Here is a 19,285-nt window from a genome sequence, read left to right as displayed (position 1 = left end):
CTCCTCTTCATTGGATGGATAGTAGATGTATGCAGAGGTTCAGTTAGATCTCAGCCGGTCTGTGTTTTAAAAGTTATAATGTATTGACAAGATGCCGGTGTGTGTTCTGAATATGGATGTGGATTTGCTTTATAGATTTTTCCCTATGTTATCATCAACTATTCTGCTATCCAGTAAATATACTTGTTATATCTAATTTGGTCCCAATTGGTGCCACAGGGTAGATACTGTGACTACTTAGAGCATCTCCAAGGGTCTCTTCAAATCAGTTTTGCATTTGGTAATTTGCAAAAAACCACAAAAAGGGGGCTCCAATGGTTTTGCAAATGAGTTTTGCATTTGTGCAAACTTTGCAAATCTTCCTCCCAACTTGGCATTTATGCAGAGGACTCTGGGTTTGGCAAAATAGAGTATGCCAAGTCAGTTTTGTAAAGGCCCTTGGAATAGGCATCTTTTTAGGCTTTGCATTTTGTTTTGAGACTTTGCAAATAACCTCAAATGCAAAACTGATTTGGAGAGACCCTTGGAGATGCTCTTACTGCTTGCAGAGTGATTGTGCTTGGCTTTCTGGTGGCTATTTTTCCATCTCTGGCGGGGCGCCAAAGATGTCGTGTTACTGTTGTTTCCTTTCCTGTCGGTGTAAAAGTTTCGGTGCCGGTAATGCTATTCTGCTGCCTGTGTCGTGTGCTGTGTGCACTGGGTGTCAGTGAGAGTTTCCCGCACGGCTTTGTGCGTGGCCACCGGAGATGATTCTGTCGGTGCCGCTGCCGGTCGGAAAGAAACGGGTCACAGGTGAGGGTACCTGCAGCCTAGTGATGGCCGGTGGTGGACTCAGATCGTGTCGTGCGTGGTTTCTGCTGCTTTCCATGATCCTGCTTTGATCGCTGCTCCAGCGTTGTCAATGGCCTTGCAGGGATCGCAATCGCGACACGGGCGCGCAAGCTTTTCTAGCTCCGGCCACCCGCTCGTCTTGTGAATTCGTGAGCCGGAGCCCCCCTTTTCCGTGGATAGAAAAGAACGGAGCTGTCAGGCACACGGCTTAGTAGCAATCGTGCTTGCTGTTGCCGTGTCAACTTCTGCCCCTAACGGCCTGGCTGCCCAGAGTCTTTTCGACGGCACGGCTCTTCTGTCTTCTCCCCACCCCACGGCCCCCCCGGAGTGGTTTCGTCGTTGCGACCGTGGGTCCTCCATGACCTTAAATCGCGCATTATGCCTATAATAACACTGAATGCAGTCAGGGAAACGTAATGGCGCCGATGGTTTGCTTGCTCTGCTCTACAGATGCGATCCATCCAACTGCACGGCGGCCATGTGTAGGCTGGAAGCAGCAGCCTGCGGCGCCTGTACTGAACCCCGGCGGCCGATTGGTTTTGCACGGAACCTCGTTTATTATTGCTGCCTGTGGCTGGATCCGAAGACCCCTCGCTCGTCTCAAGGGAGGACACCTCGTTTATGGGTTAGTTTCTTTAGTCTACCAAGTGATGTTTTAGAACGAAGCACCCAAAATTTGCTGGGGCTCTTTAGATTTTATTAGAACGACGGGATACATATATAGTGCCTGTTTGGATCACCTAGGTCAACAAGTGTGATCCATATGTCCAAACACCATCGGATTAGCTGTCTCTAGAAAATCGCATAGTTACAACCAATGTGATTAGTATCTGGTGCAACATGATAGCGATTACAATCACGATACAAGCATCCTTTGACATGGCGTGTACGTTTATCATAGAAGCAAAGCGTATTTAGGCTTCAGGTAGGTACCCCCAAAGAGAGCAGAAAGCTAGAGAGCTGCACAGTAAAGCAGCAGAGATGACCAAAAAAGGCAAAGGCAAGCACAAAGCAAACCAAGCGAGCACGATGCAAATGCAGCTTTGTTTTTAGAAGGAAAAAAAAACCATATCATATCTTAGCCAGAACGCTCACTGCTCACACAGTCACACAACACACCCAGAGAAAAAAAAAGGTTGAAGCAAAATGCTGTGCACACAGCACACGAACAGGTATCTAGCTACGGAATTCGACGTGGAGCTGAAAGCAATATTTACAGTTGGTTGATCTTGTAACGCTAATGCATGATCAGGTTCCATGTAACTCGCCGATTATTGCAGAGGATTTTTGACTTTCCGTACTCAAAAATGCTGTCCCTGTGCATGGCGATGGCAACGCAGTCATTGCAGGCTCCAGAAGAGAATTGCTGGTTGATGCTAGGAGGTCGGAAGAGCTAATCATGGTGGTGGTCATCGTCGAGGTTTGCGGCGGCGGTGAGGCGGAGGAGGAGATCGGTGAAGGCGCTGACGACGTACTTGTGCGCGCGCCTGTCGTTGAGCGCGAGGTAGCAGAGCAGCAGCTCGTGGAGGCGGGCCCTGTCGCCGCGGCGGCGCGCGTCGAGACGCAGCGCCGCGGCCATCTCCTCCATGGACCGGAGGAAGTCGGCGTGCGGGTCCGGCGAGTACGTGGGCACCGCCACCCCAGCCGCGCCCACGCCCACGCCCAGGGCGGCGGCGGCGGCGGCGGCGCCGTGCGCGGACGAGTCGACGATGGAGTTGGAGCGGCCCGGGGAGGAGAGGAAGAAGCGGCGCGACGCGATGGCCGAGGACAGCCCGAACTCGGACAGCGCCGACGGGTTCTTGCCCACGGCGACGATGGAGTTGGAGTCGTTGTTGCCGGCGTGGTCGTCGTCCTTGTTGCAGCGCGCCGAGGACGACGACGAGCACGGCGAGGTGGAGCCCGCCGCTGAGGTCGTCGAGGCCGCCGACGTGGACGCCTCGTCGGACGCCGCCGCCGGCATGGGCTCCGGCGCCGCTGACGACCCCGTCGTCGTCGGCCGCCGCAGCCGGGAGAAGCATCCCAGCATCGTGCTCGCTCGTTCGGCTGCGAGTGCCTTATTCTTGGCTTTGTTGGGAAACGGAAGGGAAGGCGACGTGCTCGTGCACAGTGACGAGGACACGGCGAGGAGAGGTAGCTAGCTTTGAGCTCGTGAATGGAGTGTGGAGTGAGAAGTCGGCATGTGACGCTGCGAGGATCGAGTTTATTATAGGACAAGAGCGAAGCGGGCGCAGTGGCGTTTCAGGTTAGGGGGCTTACTCTATAATAACCTATTATTGGGCGAACTGAGTTCAGTGCAAGCTGACAAAGTCACATTTTCTGGACAAAATAGTAGGTTGATGCTACCTGATTAAACAGCTGAACCAACAAGTTGCACAAAGAAATTACTTTGTTTGATCGATAGCCTTCCCACTTGAGGTACCCAGGTTCGAGAAATTCTGTTTCAACCCTTCTAAAAAACGGTCCTACAACAGGCCAGGGAGAAATATGAGAATGCGTCGCAAACGTACATTTCCTCTTAGAACTTGTTTGGATGCACATGTACGTATATTCACCTGAATTATTATTCATACGTGTTAAGGTGAGTTGATAGGTAGATGAGCCAAATAATCCTTAATCTTTTACCGTCGAAGCGTCTTATTAGTCTATGCAATTCATGCCGTGGAGTGTCTGTTGTACGTACATGTCATGAAACGGCTTTCCCGCTTTCGTCTGTCCGTCAGACCGTCACTGTACATTGATGTATACAATACTATACTACTACTACACTACTCCGATCCTCACGCGATGTACAACTACGACTAGTCTATACACCTGCATCGGTCGCCACTTGAATGCATGTTCAACAACCACACATTAGCTTCATGCATGGTACAGTACAATTGGCTCTGCATGCCTCTGCTGGTCCGAAATTGACAGCACCGGCCGGTTACTGTGTCGCCGAATTCCATCAATTCACTCCACTTGTACGCTCCCTTTTACTAGTCGCCAGCAGCACCTGGTCCAGCTCGTACAGACTGTACCACGCATGCACGCCTGTAGCGTGTGCATGCCCGTATGTGTTGTCTCTGTGTGTGGTATCGGTGTGCAGCGTACGTACGTACTCACAGTCGTTACAGATACAGCATATACCCGCAGTTTTCACCGAGGCTGAGCCCATCTATGACTATATGTATGTGTAGTGCACATGAATGGCGATTGGCGAGTTGTAGCCGGCCGGCCGGCGGCTGCTGCTCCATGCATGTGCCTTATACCTTACCCTCGTACAGCTTGCATCTGCACTGCATAACGTTTGCTGCAAAAAAACGATGCTAAATGAAAGTCACAGTGTCACGGCGTCCTCTGTTCTAGCAAGCCAAACAAAGAAACTTTACATTACAGGTGGACTGGTGGAAAATACTATGCGTCAAGACAAGAGGAAGCTGCGTGCACAGCAGTGAGGAGTAGTCTGGGAGAGGGTCGTCATCTGCATGCATGGCACTGCAGGCACGCAGTGTGTGCGGCCATGCGTGGACACGGAGGCAGGGAGGTAAAGTTAATTTTGCCTTAGGTTAGTCTCAATGCATGTTTTATGGGAGTGTCATACACATTAAATAGGGTGCCACATAAGCAAAATTGCTGACTTGATAGGGTCATTAAATGAAGGAGTTTCATCAAATGAGAGAGAAGTTTCATCCCCATGAAACTCATGTGGCTCGGTCACCTAGTTTATAGTCTTGGTAAATGTGCTATGAAACTATGCATTTAGACTGGCCTTAAGGGCATATGCCCTCGCTCTCCCACTCATTGAATTCGTTTTAAGAAGTGTGCAAACACACATCTCAATGCGAAACTGCTTTGAGTTGTGTGTTTGCACACTTCTCAAAGCGAATTTAATGGGTAGGAGTGTGAGGAAAAAAAAAACCCGCCTTGCAGGCAGAGAGGCGTGTCCGTGTGTGGTTGGGCGTGTTAGGGTTCACATGATCTTGCTAGATACATACCCGGTCTCCGGGAGGCAGCACCATGCGCACTGAAGAATTAGAAAATTTGGCGCATCAGGAGCGCCCATAAATGTACTGTCAGCCAACAATGTGTGTGTGTCTACCTGCTCGTGTTGTTGACGAGAGAAATACACAAGTGTTCTCTGCTTATTATTTGTTTATTTCATGCAGCTAACCTATATATATATATATATATATATTATCCTCAACAAAGCAAAGAAAAGGTCTCGTTTAATTTGCAACTGATAATGAATTTTGCAGACAACAATGTTCATGATCGTCTTTAAATTGGTACACATTTCTCGTGCAAGCGTACGTATATATACCATGTTTTTACTAGCACTACTAGTTCCCTATAGCTTGGCACACGCTACAACACGCAGTGATACGTGCGTAGCAGCGAGAGCTGACTGCTGAAGCCTGAGGGCAACAGGCGTCTCGTCTGATGCCTGACACGGGACCATCCAAAAATGAATGGCCGCAATGCATAGTACGTAGTACGCGCTAGTATATATGTCAGCCTGTCTGCATCTACATATACGGTCCTGGCAGATACACGTACACATGTGATGGTCGTCGTCCATCGGCGTCCCCATTTCGATCGCTCGCCCGTCTACGTCTGCATCTACATACGTATCGTCGTCAGCAACTCTCGATCGTCTCAGCTACTGATCAGCCCTGAATATACAAGAGGATCTTCACACAGTGCAATGTCCTTAGCTAGCTAGTACCGTAGCTACTACGGTTTTTTTCAAGCTTAATACGACGATTAAGATAGACAATAAGTCACTTGACTTATACGTACAGCAGATTATTATATGAGCAACTGGGCAGTGGCCATATGTAAATGACGGCAATTAATCAAGAGCGCGAGTCATATGTGAAAGCATCTAGTTTTGTAGTTGGGTTTCGGTGACTAATTAATGACTACACAAGATTATTATGACTAACTTGAGTTTTGCAGAGGCAATAAAAGTTAGGTCGCAATAACGGTGATTCATTGACAATTATGGTTATTCAACTTCAGTTTTCAAAGGATGATCACGAAGACTAAGAATCGGATAGTTCTGAGTATCGATCGATGATGTTGAACGATACTTAGATTAGTGATAGAACTTTTGTGTGTTTTCCTTTGGCTGCACTACAAACTAAAAGGAGGCATGAATGAATAGCTTAACATAGTTGAGTCTAGTGCTACGCAGCAGCGAGTTAGTAGCTTACTAGCTAGCTACGATTTGTCAAGCTTAAACCGATGGTTAAGAATAGGATAGGCAACTCACTTACTGAAGATGAGTGTACTCCGTGCAGTGTATATATAGCAGTATGAGCAACTGGGTAATAATGGCCGTACAGATGGCAATCAATAACACGAGCAACTAAGGTTTTTGTTCGTTTATGCTTATCTATCGAATCTATTAGTCATTCAACAGTGTTTTTCTCTCACAACAAATCAACGAACCAAGTAAATAAAGAAGTATATTACTAAGGCAGGCGTACAAGCATCGATCAATTTAAAGTGAGCAGGGTTCCGGAGCGCCGGGCCAGGGTGCTGCATGTGCATGCATGGACGGATCCCACAGGAGCGTAAAGTTGTTGCAGATCGATCCACATCCATCATCATGGAGGGCCAGCAGGTTCTCCGCGTTTTTCCCATAGAATGCAAAACTCGACCTTCTCAGTTCCTGCCCGTACCGGCGAGTTCCAATCCAATTCATTTCCTGCCCATTCTCCTCCGTCGGCACCACGCAAGACACGCGCTGTGATCCAAGTTCCGCGTGGCTGTACGTCCCTCTCCATCCCTCCCACCCGCGCCAGCGCCGCGATTTCCATTTCCAGGCGTTTGCCCGGCGAGCAGGGCAAGCCAAGGCAGGGCACATGCGATGTGGTTATTATCAATCGGTACAATACAACCATGAGCCCACCCTCGCGCAGTGCTGAGACGCCACGCCACGCCACGCGCCTCAAGCCCACCACACGCGGCCGCTATCGGTACGTCCCGGCCCATTCCTTGCCATCGCCGCCATGCACCGGCTCGCGCGCGCTCATAAATTAGGCGCCGTCTCGGCCGCTTGCTCTGCTAGCTCCACCGTACCTCCACCGCTACACGGACGGAAGGCCCGGCCTCGTTTAGATGCGAAAAAATTTTGGATTTCGTTATTATACCACTTTCGTTTGTTTGTGGTAAACATTGTTCAATCATAGACTAAATAGGATCAAAAGTTTTGTCTCACGATCTACAGTCAAACTATATAATTAGTTTTTGTTTTCGTCTATATTTAATATTGTGCCGTAAAATTCGATGTGACGGGAATCTTGAAAACTTTTTGGATTTTAGGGACTAAACAAGGCCTAGGTGTTGCAGACGTGCGCCCGCTGCCCAAACTACGTACTACGCTGCAGGCGAGGCGCCTCGACCATCTGACCAGCTCGTAGTAGCGCGGCGTGCCGGCGAGGTCACCGACCGACCCGAGCGTGGCAGCCGGCGACCACGGGGGGTACGGACGACAAGGACAGGATCCGTGCTCCCGTGCTTGTCCCGCGCGCCGCCGTAAATTCTCTGGGGCGCGGGCGCGGCAGGCAGGAGGCACGAGCAGGACCCCCGGCCGGCGCCGCGGTGGGTGGTCCGGATCGATCGCCCCTCGTGGGCTTGGCGTATGCACAGCGCGCGCCGCGCGGGAACAGAGACGGCATCACGCGCACCGGCGCGTTATCCAACCTTACGCGCACGCGCCGCCACGCGCCACATGCGCCGGACGACGGGGGCGGACCTACGACTAATTTTCTGACATGATCGTAGACTGTTAAACCTGTTTTTCTTTTTTCAGCTGAATCTTCATATTTGTTCAAAAAAATTTTTTACCTGGACCTTCAAATTCAAATTTAATTCAGTGTAGGGGGCCTCTTTTGCAGAGTTGATCTAACACATCTTCACCATTAACATACAAGTGCACTGGGTACATATATCTTACACTTAGGGTTTAGGGTAAGATATCTCACGCTCGACGCGCTACATTATTATTGCACGAAGCTACAACACGTACTAGTACACTACTATATACAACTCAGATCACCTGAAGTCGAGATACACACGTTTTGATCAGCCGGCACATTGACACGCTACTTTGCAGTTTTGCAGATACGTGGAGCTACCGAACTAAAAAAAACCAAAGCTAGCGAATTTTTTTAAAAAAACAAGGACTTATTTTTCAAAAAAAAAAAAACAAGGACTCCGGGTCCGGGACACGTCTCCTCTCCATGGCAGCGCGCTAGCTGCTCGCACGCGCACTCGCTCGCTGCTTCACTGATCCCAGACCGCCTCGTCACGGTTGAGCCGTGCGGCCGCAGCCATGGACGCTGCCACGCCTCCTGGCCTCGCCGTCCCGTCGTCCCTGTTGCGGTTCTCCGCGCCAGCCACCCCCAGCGCGTCGCCGCTCTCCACCGGCTTGTCCGCCACCAGCCTCGTCGCCGCGTTCTGCATTCATGCACCACCAACAAGCAGTCAAAAGATCTCCATCACTTACAACACGCATGTACACTGCAAAGACGACGTTACACGTACCGCGAGGACGTCGCCGAGCGTGGCCTTGTCCTCGTCGCGCGACGCCCACGCGTTGGCCGCGGCAGCGGACTGTGCCCGTGCGGCCAGGCCGCCGGGGACGTTCGCGTCCAGCCCCGTGGCGCGTGCCTCCGCCGCCTGGATCGCGGCCGCGTCGCTGCGCTCCACCGGCGCGTCGCCCGCCGCGAGCGCCGTCGCCTCGAGCGCCTCGCCGATCGTCACCTTCGTCATATCCTTACCGACCCCACCAGCAGAGGCGCCTCTCGCTCCGGCGCCGGCGCCGCCACCGCCACCACCAGCATCGTCGTCCCGCGCGAGGTACTGGCCGACGGCCTGGCCCGCGACGAACTCGGTGACGATGCGGCCGCCCGGGACGCGGGTCTCGGAGACGGTGACGCCCTGCACGGCGGTGGCGTCCGTGGCCTGGTCGTGCCCGACGGCGCCCATGCGCTCGTTGGCGGTGGCCGCGGACTGCATGGCCGCCGCCGGCCCTCCCCTGAGCGTCTGGCCGAACACCAGGTTCTCCGCCGACTGCATCGTGGCCGCGTCCTGCGGCGCCACGGGCTTCTCCGCGAGGCCCCCGGCCACCGCCGGGAACACGTCGCCGTAGCGGACGGCGCCCTGCTCTCCGCTCGTCGTCTCCTGGTGGCCGGACGGCCTCCTCGGCTGCCTCTGGCTCATTGTCAAGCTACCTAGCGTTTTCACTAAATTAAAATCACTTGCCAAAAGCTAAGTAGCTAGCTAGAGATCACCGCTGATTGGATTAGCTCTTAGTAGCTCTGATCTAGCGTCGTAGAGATTTGGGTGTGCCTCTCGCGATCTGGCCGGTGCATCACTGCATTGGATCGTTGCGATTATATGCGGCGTGCGTGGAGCTCGAGGAGGGACATGTGTGCAGAGGCCGGAGACGTGGAGGCGAGGGAGAGGAGGCGCGTCGCAGCTGCATGGCCATGTGGCGCGAGTCCAAGGGCCGGCCGGCTGCGAGCTGGATGAAGAAGCTCCCGGAGGGGACAGGCGTGCCATGCCATGCGGTTAGGCGGCAGCGAGATATGGGCCTTTTACTTGCGGGCCGAGCTGCGCTGGAAAAGTTCACTGGGCCTGCTTAGTAGTACTTCAACCATTAGGCCCGTTTCCAGTTTCCACCGCGACCAGTGAGTCGATGGCTATCGCCGCCGTTCGCCGGCGCTTGTGGCGCGGGCTGGGGACTGCGGCCGCCGCCGTGGCCTCGGGGACGGACGGGAATCTGCTCGCTCGCCTGGTCTCGGAGCCGGAGTGCCGCGTCAAGGCGACCATGGAGGAGGCTGCCTCCTCGGGGACCCACCGAGACGGCGCCTTCTGGGAACCCCTCGCTGCCGCGCTCCTCCGCGCGTCGTCTCCGACCAAGGCTCACCTCGTGAGTCGCTCCTCTCCTCACTCCTTGGCCCCTTCGATCAAGCTAGTGGTCGGTTTAGTTAATTAGCTTTACTGCTGCGGTACAAGGGAATTTCTGTTTTCCTCACGGGTCAGAATGCGGTTTGCGATGCGTGTCAATAGCCGTTTTCTGAAACGCCGATATGATCAAATCCGTTAAGTAAATACATTTTCGTGAGATTCTTAGGAGACCTTTTTGATTTGCATTTGAGAAAGAGATATTTAATGCCGCTAATTAACACGGTTTGAATGGTGAACATTGACTTAGATATTGGAGTGGGAACTAGAGAAGCTGCTGAAGGAAAACATTCAAGATTGCGAGCCCTACTCGAGGATAATCCGTTTCTGTGGTCAGACAAGGAATGCAACGCTTGCAATGAGAGTTTTCGAATGCGTGGAGGCGAAGGGAATCCAGCTGAACACTAACATTTTCAATGCCCTTATTAATGCTTTCTTGTCAGCCGGTGACCTCCTTTCTGCAATGACCTTATATGAGAGTATGGAAGACATGGATGGTTGCAATCCCAACTCAGCTACATATGATGCATTCATCTGTGCATTTTCGCTGCTTGGAAGTGGCCATGCTATGATGAGCTGGTATGTAGCTGCAAAGAATGCTGGGTTTACGCCAAGTATTCAAACTTTTGAATCTTTGATCACAGGGTTTGTTCAGTTGAACATGCTAGATGATGCCAAAACAATTTTTGAGGAAATGATTGCCTTGGAGATTAAGCCAAACTCTACTATTTTGGAGGCCAGTCTTGAGATTCTCTATAGAAAGGAGGAGGCCAGCAGAGTCAGAGACTTTTTAAAACGTGTAAGTGATGGCAATTGGGAGTTGAACAAAGCTATAGTTGTGAGGTTGACAAGAATATGCCTAGATGGAGGGGAAATAGATGAAATGGAGCAGCTACTTGCCCTAATACAAAAGGGACCACACTTGAGTTCTGAAACACAACTGCACCATGGAATTATCAGGTTCTATGCTAAGGCAGATCAATTGGCAGATATGGAGCATGCGATTTACCGGATGTTGGACAACGGTGTGGTGTTTATGTGCCCAGAGGATGTTGAGGTCATAATCTGTTCTTATTTTCGTCACAGGGAGTTTGATAGGTTGGATCTCTTCTTGAATCGCATCCGAAATTTGTTCAAGCTCAACAGGTCTACATATGATATATTGGTTGCAGGATACCGAAAGTTTGATTTACATGAAAGACTTGATTCAACCATAGCTGATATGAGGGAAGCTGGATTTGCATGAGCTCACAAAGAACTATCTGTGCACCATGACTTTCCACAGTAATACTTTCAGAATCCTTAAGTGCATCAAGCCTGGAAAACAAAATCCGGGGTTGATTTTTTTTTAAGTTCAGTTCAAAATTGTTTGATCAGTTCTATGTTTGACATGGAAAATATCTCGGATTCAGATGAATGATCATGTTAGGCTATTGACTTTGCATGTGTGCATGTGAGAAGCATGAAGTTACATGGATGCTGGGCTCAGGTTGAAGAAGGTTTTACATAGAAAGATCAATGAGGGGTTCATTGAGAACTCAAGAAAATCTAGTCACTTGTCATCTAGTTATGTACTGTAATATAGGTATATCGATGCCCCAGGTGGTAGCATGTTTCACCATTTTGCTTGTGTTCTTCATTGAGATAACCCATTTTTGAAACTCTGATTCCAGAATATAAATAAATTTCTTGCATCCTTCTCCAGTCCTGTATTGTGCACTGTACAGTGTTCAACAAACACTTACAAATTTTGCTTTAAGATGGCAAGATACAATACACTCAGGACTCACCCTTTGATTTGGCCGACCCACTAGGCCACTAGGAAGATAAGATGGACCCATGAGTTGTATGGCTGGTTACCTCAATGAAGCAAATCTACTTTCCCCTACTTTGTTTGTAGTTCAGAAATAGAATATGTGTTACGAGCAGGCACTAAGATTCACCTTTGTTTGGATTGGCTGATGAGGACCTTATTTATTCAGTAGTTGGCCCATTTAGCGAGTGATGGTGTCATGTCCTAGCTGGCTTCAGGGCATATTTATTCAAACTGGTGACAGCGGCTTATATGACCCATAGACCATAGTCAGGGCCCGGTGCATATAAATGACCCCCATTTTCCCTGGTACTAGGTGGTGTTTGATCAGTAGGCTAACCTGTGTAGTAGATTTTTAGTGCTTTACCTTACTCTTTTCTGGATACTGAGTTGTGTCTGCCCTGATTGTTACAGTTAAAATAAAATAATCCCAAATTCATATTTCTATCAAATTGCTATGATAGAAACCGATGTGATGTTACCCACTGTATTGATAGTATAGGTAAAAGTAGTGACCGTCCAATGGATTTCATTTTTCTTGAGAAAGATCACAAAGTACTGTTCAGTGCTTTAGCAGTTTAGCTTAGTATGATGCATGAGCAACAACTTGGGTGATCTTGATAGGATTTCGTCCACTCCTGTCCATCATGCAGTAGACTTTACCAAACTGGGTTTCCGGTCCCTTTGTTCGGTCCATCATGTTTTCATGTCCTTGATTCTCTGAACTAGTATCATTGCTTGTATTCCTTTCCGCGGTTCCACCCCTTAGCATCAGCTGTTTGGTGTTCTTTGTACTGTGACACTGTTCCCTTTATTTGCAACTTGAACTGAGATTCGTGAAAATAAGTACACATATAGTTTAACTATAACCAGTGAAACTAACAAAGGTTTATCGATTGCAAGTGCCTGGTGTATTCATATAATCCTCTCGTGGAACTTTGGACTTTTGCACCCTGATAGCCTAGTCAACAGTACAACATGCATCAAAAAGCAACATTGGAAATATCAAATTGATATTTTCATGCTTCACTTTATCAAAGTAATTCTGGTAGCTTTGTCATTATTTTCTATTTAGTGTGGAATCATCTTAAAAATCTTATTATGTTTGTGTACATGTTAAGCTTTTTCGAAGGAGAATGATAACAGATGGTTTTATTTTTGTGGGAAACCCTTGTGCAGGAGTTGCTATTCATCCAAACTGTTCTGGTATTGTTGACTAATTTGCCTATGTTAATTTTATTTACACTTTTAAGTCTCGGGTGAAAGCAACTGGCAAGTGTAGTAACCGGAACTTAAAGAATTTCAGGGGTGATCACTGACTTCAGTTCAGCTAGTGAGCTAGTTACATAAGAATTGGCAACTAGAAATATAATAGCATACAAAAGAACTGTTGCTAGAAGAGTTGAAACACAGAAAGGTTAAAAAAAAGTATACTCTTCTTGAACATGGATCATCAAGCTGCAGTGCCTTTGGTTTCGTAGCAGTACATAAAACTATTTCCTGAAACCATTGCTATTTTTGCGATTTATACCCCTTGTACCAGAACGACTATCTTATCTTAGGTAGGACTACAGACACTATGCTGCAAACCGTGGGCCATCAAAATGGAGAGGTTTGATGAATCCATGTGACATGCAGCACCAACCAAGTGGTCCACTTTGCACCTGATCTTCAGAAACAGTAACTGATCAGATCTGGTCTAAGAGATTAAGCTCCACCAAATCTTATCTACCATGATAAAATCCAAGTTGCATCTGGTGGGCACACATCCCCAATACAGTTTTATCCAGAATTTACATTTGATTTCAAGGCAACCAAAGATAATTTACAGTAGCTGCTTTCCATATGCTTGAGAAGCAGTAAGAAGAACAAAGCTCATGATGAACAGCTCATCTTTACCAAAAAAACAAAGATGGCAAGACATCTACTTCTCCACTGCTCCTACTGTACAAGCACCAGTCTTCCACTAATCTTCCCCCCGCCACTGCACCTCCAGGTAACCTCACCTTGCCCGCCGTCGCCGCCTTCACCGCCACCGGGGCCCTTGGGCACTGTCACGACGAGCTGGCCGTCGACGTACCCAGCCACCGCCATGGCCGGACAGCTCGGCTCGGGCAGGCGGGACCGCCACCTGTCGAGCTCCATGCTGTCGCCGGCGTCGTCGTCGTCAGCAACCCCCTCGGCGGCGTCGCCGGCCTGCACGACGACCTTGGTGACCCCGGGGTGGATCCTGACGGTGCGCACCCGCACGACGCCGGCGCCACGCGCACCACCGCCGGCGGGCGGCGCCGCGACGAAGTGGAAGGCGTCGGGGCCTTCGAACACCTCGACGTCGGTGTCCGCCGGGAGCGGCAGCTCCAGCACCTTGCTGTACACGTGCGGCAGACGCCGGAGGTCCTTCTTGCCGCCACCGCCGCCGACGACGGTGGGAGATGCTGGGTGGATCCTCATGTGCTCGCGACTATGAGATCACGATGGATTCGAAGTCCAAAAGCGAAGAGTTTCTCTCTTTTTTTCGCTCCTCTCGATCTTTCCCTGGGTCCGTTCCTTTCGCGGTGTCTCCTCTCTAGCTAGGTGAAGAGCGGGGAGAGGCTGGGATTTATAGTGTGCCAGTGCCACACAATGACACAAGAGGGGAGGCTAAAGGCGGAGCCGGTGGCGAGGTGTCACAAGGTTCTTGACGTGTGGGGAAGGAAGATAAGCTCAGGAGAGTGAAGAGGAGGAGTCATCGGAAAAGAAAGGATGGAGACGGCAGACGGGGGATAGGCGGGAGGGCGAGACCGATCGACCGGCGGTTGTGTGTGCGTGTCTGCGCTTGTGGCCGGTGGTCCGGTGTCCTGTGCTGTGCGGCGTGTGTGCCGTTTGTTCCTAGTAGTGGCTAGTCCGCAGGGACGAGACGAGACGACGACGGGTGGGCACGTCACGGCCGGATTCACGGCCACGCCGTGGGCTCCGGCGGCCTCTCAAGATAAGGCAGCAGCAGGCAGCGGGGCCTGCAGAATTGGGCGAACCTGACGACAAGGGAAACATGGGGCTGCCTCCAACGGTTTCAGAATTCAGAGGCCAATCCGCTTCGGCAATCGGCATCTGCGTGCCGCGTGAGTCTCAGTGTGCCAGCGGCCAAGGCGGACGTCGCTTTGCCATTTCTTTTTGACTGCGCGGCTGGTTGGTTGGTGCTGACGATCGGTAAGGAAGCGGTGAGGCCAGGATACGGGGAGTACGTAACGCGACGCTGGGATGGGAACCACAGCCCAGGCTGCTTCTGGTGCAGGTAAGGAAGCGCTCCCTCGTTGTTGTCCTGCGCTCCTGCATCTGCATCTGCGTGATGCATGAGAGGCAGGATACGTTAGATGCGGCTCGGTGCCTTTGCAGGCCAGGCAAGGCACCTGCCCGGTACGCATGGTATGGATGGGCGCCAAGGATACCGGCGCAGCTGACGTTAGTCTGGAGCTGGTCAGCTGGATGGACATGGACTGGTGGAGTTGTTTTACGGCCTTGTTTAATTCCAGAGAAGTATAAATCATGAACTAATTAGGCTTAAAAGATTTTTATCATAAAATAGTCACAATTTGTACAATTAGTTATTTTTTTATCTATATTTGATACTTTATGTATGTGTTTAAACATTTGATAGGATAGCGAGTAATTTTCTGCATGAGTTATTAAACAAGTCCGTATGTGTAGCGTGTGTAGTGTGACTTGTGATTGTAAGAGCATCTCCAACCATTATGCATTTGAAGTTATGTATTTTAGGCAAATTGCAAACCCCCAAATGAAAATGGCAAGGCTAAAATCGGGTGATCTCCAACCGTTATGCAAAATGCCAAGTCCATCATCTTTTTTTCCGAAAATTTTGTTTCGGGGCACTCCTTCCCGCGCGGCCAATCGATCCCGCGCCAAACAACCCGCCGTCGTCTCCCGTTCACCAATTCCCGCGCCAAACAGCCGCGCAGTACCGATCGTGAGCTACGCAGTTCGTCGTTCCCATTCGCAGTACCGATTGCAGTACCGATCTCCCGTTCCGTTGTGCGCTGCTTCGTCCAAACGCGCGCGCGAAGCTGGCAAAGGAGGACACGCGATGCTTCTCCTATCGCGTGAAGTGGTAGCGGCGCGAAGAAAAACCGCGCGAAGAGAAGAAAAAAGCCCGCGAGGTGGAACCGAGAATCTCGTGATCTCTATTTGCATAGCCGGACTCCTTTGGCATATATGCCAAGTTTCCCCCTCCAAATGCATAGCTATGTAAAATGCAAAGTCCAAATGCATAACGATTGGAGGGGTTTTTTTTGGAGCTTTATGCATTTTGGTAAATGCCAAGCCCATTTGCATAATGGTTGGAGTTGCTCTAAGGGACTCTGGCCATGCTGGTTACGTGGTGTTTGGATGTGCACTACCAGTGCAGGAGCTTATCTGAAGCACCGCGCCGTACAGAGTTTGGTTTGGTGTTACGTCAGCTCATACTTGTTTTGCTTATCTTTCGTATCTGGATATGCATGCGTGATCATCGCTCCAGTGATAACCTTGAAAAGATCTTTTTCCCCTCTGGAATAAAAGGACTGTCACTCATGCCTGGTGGGTTACCATGATGTTGCCGTTGCTCTTGCTCCTTAATGCTGTGAAAAAAAGACTATAATGTCTGGTGTGCGTGTCTCCCGTTGTCGCGGGCGAGTCCGAACGACTTCGCAGCGTATGGCGGCGTTAGTGCGCGTCTCCTGTTGTCGCGGGCGAGCCGAACGGCTCCGCGACGTGTGGCGGCGACAGGCTCTGATGGTGCGTGCCTCCCGGTGTCTCGAGTGAGTTCATAGGGCTCTGTGCCGTGTGGCAGCGACTGACACTGCCGGTGCACGTCTCCCGTTGCCGTGGGTGAGTTCGAACAACTTCGTGACATGTGGCGGCGACCGGCAGGAGCATTTACAGATGTTTTGGACGAAAGCTCAGCTCATATAATGTTGTGATAAGATTTTTCTTTTTAGATGTGTCGCTGAAGAATATTTAGTCGCTGTTTCTCATGGGCCAATCATTGTAGCTCTCCATCGGCACAAGGCTCAGGCGAAAGCCTTGCCGAGCTTCTAATTGGCTGACAATGATTACGTTATAACGTCATTCATCAGCATCTCCAACAACTTGTTATTTCAACATGCTATCCTACCAAATTTGCTAAAAGCATAAAAATCCTCCTCCAACAACTCCTTATCTCAACTTGCTAAATTTCTCAAGTTGCTATCCAGAGGTTTCTACTGCCGAGATTTGTCAAGTTGCTATTCAGAGCGCAACTTGTTGGAGACACATATTCTTTTACCAAGTGAGCGGGTCTCATTTGTCATCTTCTATTTTTACCAAGTGAGAATAGCAACTTATTGGAGACACATCCTTTTTTCTTTTGCTAAACAAATTAGCAACTTGCTATAACTCAAGATTTGACAAGTGAATTTTACCAAGTTGTTGGAGATGCTCTTAGGGGCATCATCAAAGAGCTCTCGTGTCTCGTGTATGGTAGTCTTTGCTTTCCATATGTAGTTTTGTAGTTCTGCCATTTTTTGTCTTAGGCCTTTTAGTTCGCAAAAAATTTCAAGATTTCCTGTCACATCGAATCTTTGGTCGCATGCATGGAACATTAAATATAGATGAAAATAAAAACTAATTGCACAGTTTATCTGTAATTTGTTAGATGAATCTTTTGAGCCTAGTTACTTCTTGTTTGGACAATGTTTGTCAAATAAAAACGAAAGTGCTACAGTAGCCAAAAGCGAAAATTTTTGCTAACTAAACAAGACCTACTGGGGCTGTTTTCTTTCTAAACTTTTGTAAAATTTATATTAAGCCAATATACAGGTGGGGACTAATATGTGGTGACATTAAAAAAATGCGTGCGTCCTAGCTCACCAAAAAAAAAAAGAAAAAGTAGCGCGTGTGGCAGAGCGCGCGAAAAGAGAATGAACACGGTGCGTCCGCGTGTGCGAGGTACTAGACCGAGCGCGCGTGCATGCTAAAAGAAGAAAGAGGTAGGATTTTGTTAACCCCCGAAATAGAAACCGGTGGGACTTGTCTAATCAATTGCTTGATTCCAATCAGGTGAGTATTTTCAGATTTCAGGGCCTGTTTAGTTGGGCCTTGTTTAGTTCCAATTTTTTACAAAATGGACACGGTAGCACTTTCGTTTGTATTTGACAAATATTGTTTAATTATGGACTAATTAGACTTAAAAAATTCGTCTCGTAAATTGCAGATAAAATATACAATTAGTTATTTTTTTAATCTATATTTAATACTTTATACATGTGCCGTAAGATTCGATGTGACGAAGAATCTGAAAAAAATACAAAATTTTTTTAGAACTAAACAAGACCTTGGTGATTAAAACATGTCATGTCTATGTTTTGTCGTGCCACCGTTTTTCGGCAACAGTTTGATTCATTACATACCTATGACACGCCACACTTTCTTAGCACCCTATTCCTTCTATGCTGTAACATAATGTATTTTAGAAATATTAAGATATATTAAGTGAAAATATAAAAACACATATACCTCATTTTATTTTCAAATTAGACACTATTATAAATATGATTAATGGTGATTGGATGATAAAATAGAAAGTATTTAATATAAAATTGGTTTTTGTCCTTAGAATGCAATATATTTAAGGAAAAATTTGAATGCTAGACTGAATGTATTACAGGACGAAGGAAGTACCCACATGCAGTGGCGGAGCCAGGATTTAAGTATTGAGTATTCCCTTGCTAGTGTCTGGTGAGTTGTTACTTAGTTGTTGTCTCTAACCTCATGACTGAAGTGTGCTCTCGCCAATCACCATGTAGGCATAGCATAGAGATAAAGGTCGTGTCCGCGCTGCACGTCCCGTGCTGCCAGGAGCTTAGGACACTGGGAACCAGCAGTGCCCACCACGTCATGCCTGGTCAGCTAGGGTTAGAGATTTAGAAATGATGATTATAGAATTGCCTCCCACTCATATCTCGTTCACTCAGGCCTTGTTTAGTTTCCTAAAAATTTTGTAAAATTTTTTAGATTCTCCGTCACATCGAATCTTTAGACGTATGCATGGAGTATTAAATATAGATAAAAATAAAAACTAATTGCACAGTTTGGTCGGAATTGACGAGACGAATCTTTTGAGCCTAGTTAGTCTATAATTGAACCATATTTGTCAAATACAAACGAAAGTGCTACTATTTCTATTTTGTAAAAAATTTTGAAAGTAAACAAGGCCTCACATGAAAAAAAAATACTTTTATTATACATATTGCTGCCATGTGCATATTCCGATTTATCTTAGAAAAGAGTTTAGAAACAAGATATGATTGTACTAATATTTGGTGCCATGAGTCAATATGTATGTGGTCTGAAGATAAATAATTAGGTTCTCATTTGCAGAAACAATAAAATAGAATAATTCCGGTAATCGAGTTAACATAGAACCTGTGTATAGAAATACTAACGTCTTGTTTAGTTCACCCTAAAAACCAAAAAGTTTTCAAGATTCCCCGTCACATCGAATCTTATGGCACATGCATGAAACATTAAATATAGACGAAAACAAAAACTAATTACACAGTTAGCTGTAAATCACGAGATGAATCTTTTGATGTCCATGAATAGATAATATTTGTCACAAACAAACGAAAGTGCTACAGTACCGAAAATTTTTCACTTTTCAGAACTAAA

General features: G+C 48.3%; 4 protein-coding genes across 4 annotated transcripts; 1 reads left to right on the top strand and 3 right to left on the bottom strand.

Moving 5' to 3' along the window:
- On the bottom strand, positions 1,854 to 3,343 carry LOC8085455 (transcription repressor OFP12). The gene has a single exon (XM_002465785.2). It carries the CDS (start codon positions 2,855 to 2,857, stop codon positions 2,225 to 2,227), a length of 633 nt encoding a protein of 210 aa, XP_002465830.1. The 5' UTR covers positions 2,858 to 3,343; the 3' UTR covers positions 1,854 to 2,224.
- On the bottom strand, positions 7,721 to 9,325 carry LOC8059858 (late embryogenesis abundant protein D-34). The gene is made up of 2 exons (XM_002465784.2): positions 8,368 to 9,325; positions 7,721 to 8,280 (listed from the first exon to the last, which is right to left on the bottom strand). The coding sequence occupies exons 1-2, from the start codon at positions 9,043 to 9,045 to the stop codon at positions 8,107 to 8,109; spliced, it is 852 nt and encodes a 283-aa protein (XP_002465829.1). The 5' UTR covers positions 9,046 to 9,325; the 3' UTR covers positions 7,721 to 8,106.
- On the top strand, positions 9,486 to 11,570 carry LOC8085454 (pentatricopeptide repeat-containing protein At2g30780). Its single transcript, XM_002468425.2, has 2 exons — positions 9,486 to 9,757; positions 10,043 to 11,570. Exons 1-2 carry the CDS (start codon positions 9,524 to 9,526, stop codon positions 11,036 to 11,038), a joined length of 1,230 nt encoding a protein of 409 aa, XP_002468470.1. The 5' UTR covers positions 9,486 to 9,523; the 3' UTR covers positions 11,039 to 11,570.
- LOC8059857 lies at positions 13,024 to 14,435 on the bottom strand. The gene has a single exon (XM_002465783.2). It carries the CDS (start codon positions 14,054 to 14,056, stop codon positions 13,547 to 13,549), a length of 510 nt encoding a protein of 169 aa, XP_002465828.1. The 5' UTR covers positions 14,057 to 14,435; the 3' UTR covers positions 13,024 to 13,546.

The sequence above is a fragment of the Sorghum bicolor genome, chromosome 1 (genome assembly GCF_000003195.3).
Source record: "Sorghum bicolor cultivar BTx623 chromosome 1, Sorghum_bicolor_NCBIv3, whole genome shotgun sequence".
NCBI lineage: Eukaryota > Viridiplantae > Streptophyta > Magnoliopsida > Poales > Poaceae > Sorghum > Sorghum bicolor.
This window is presented reverse-complemented; position numbering and strand designations above follow the sequence as displayed.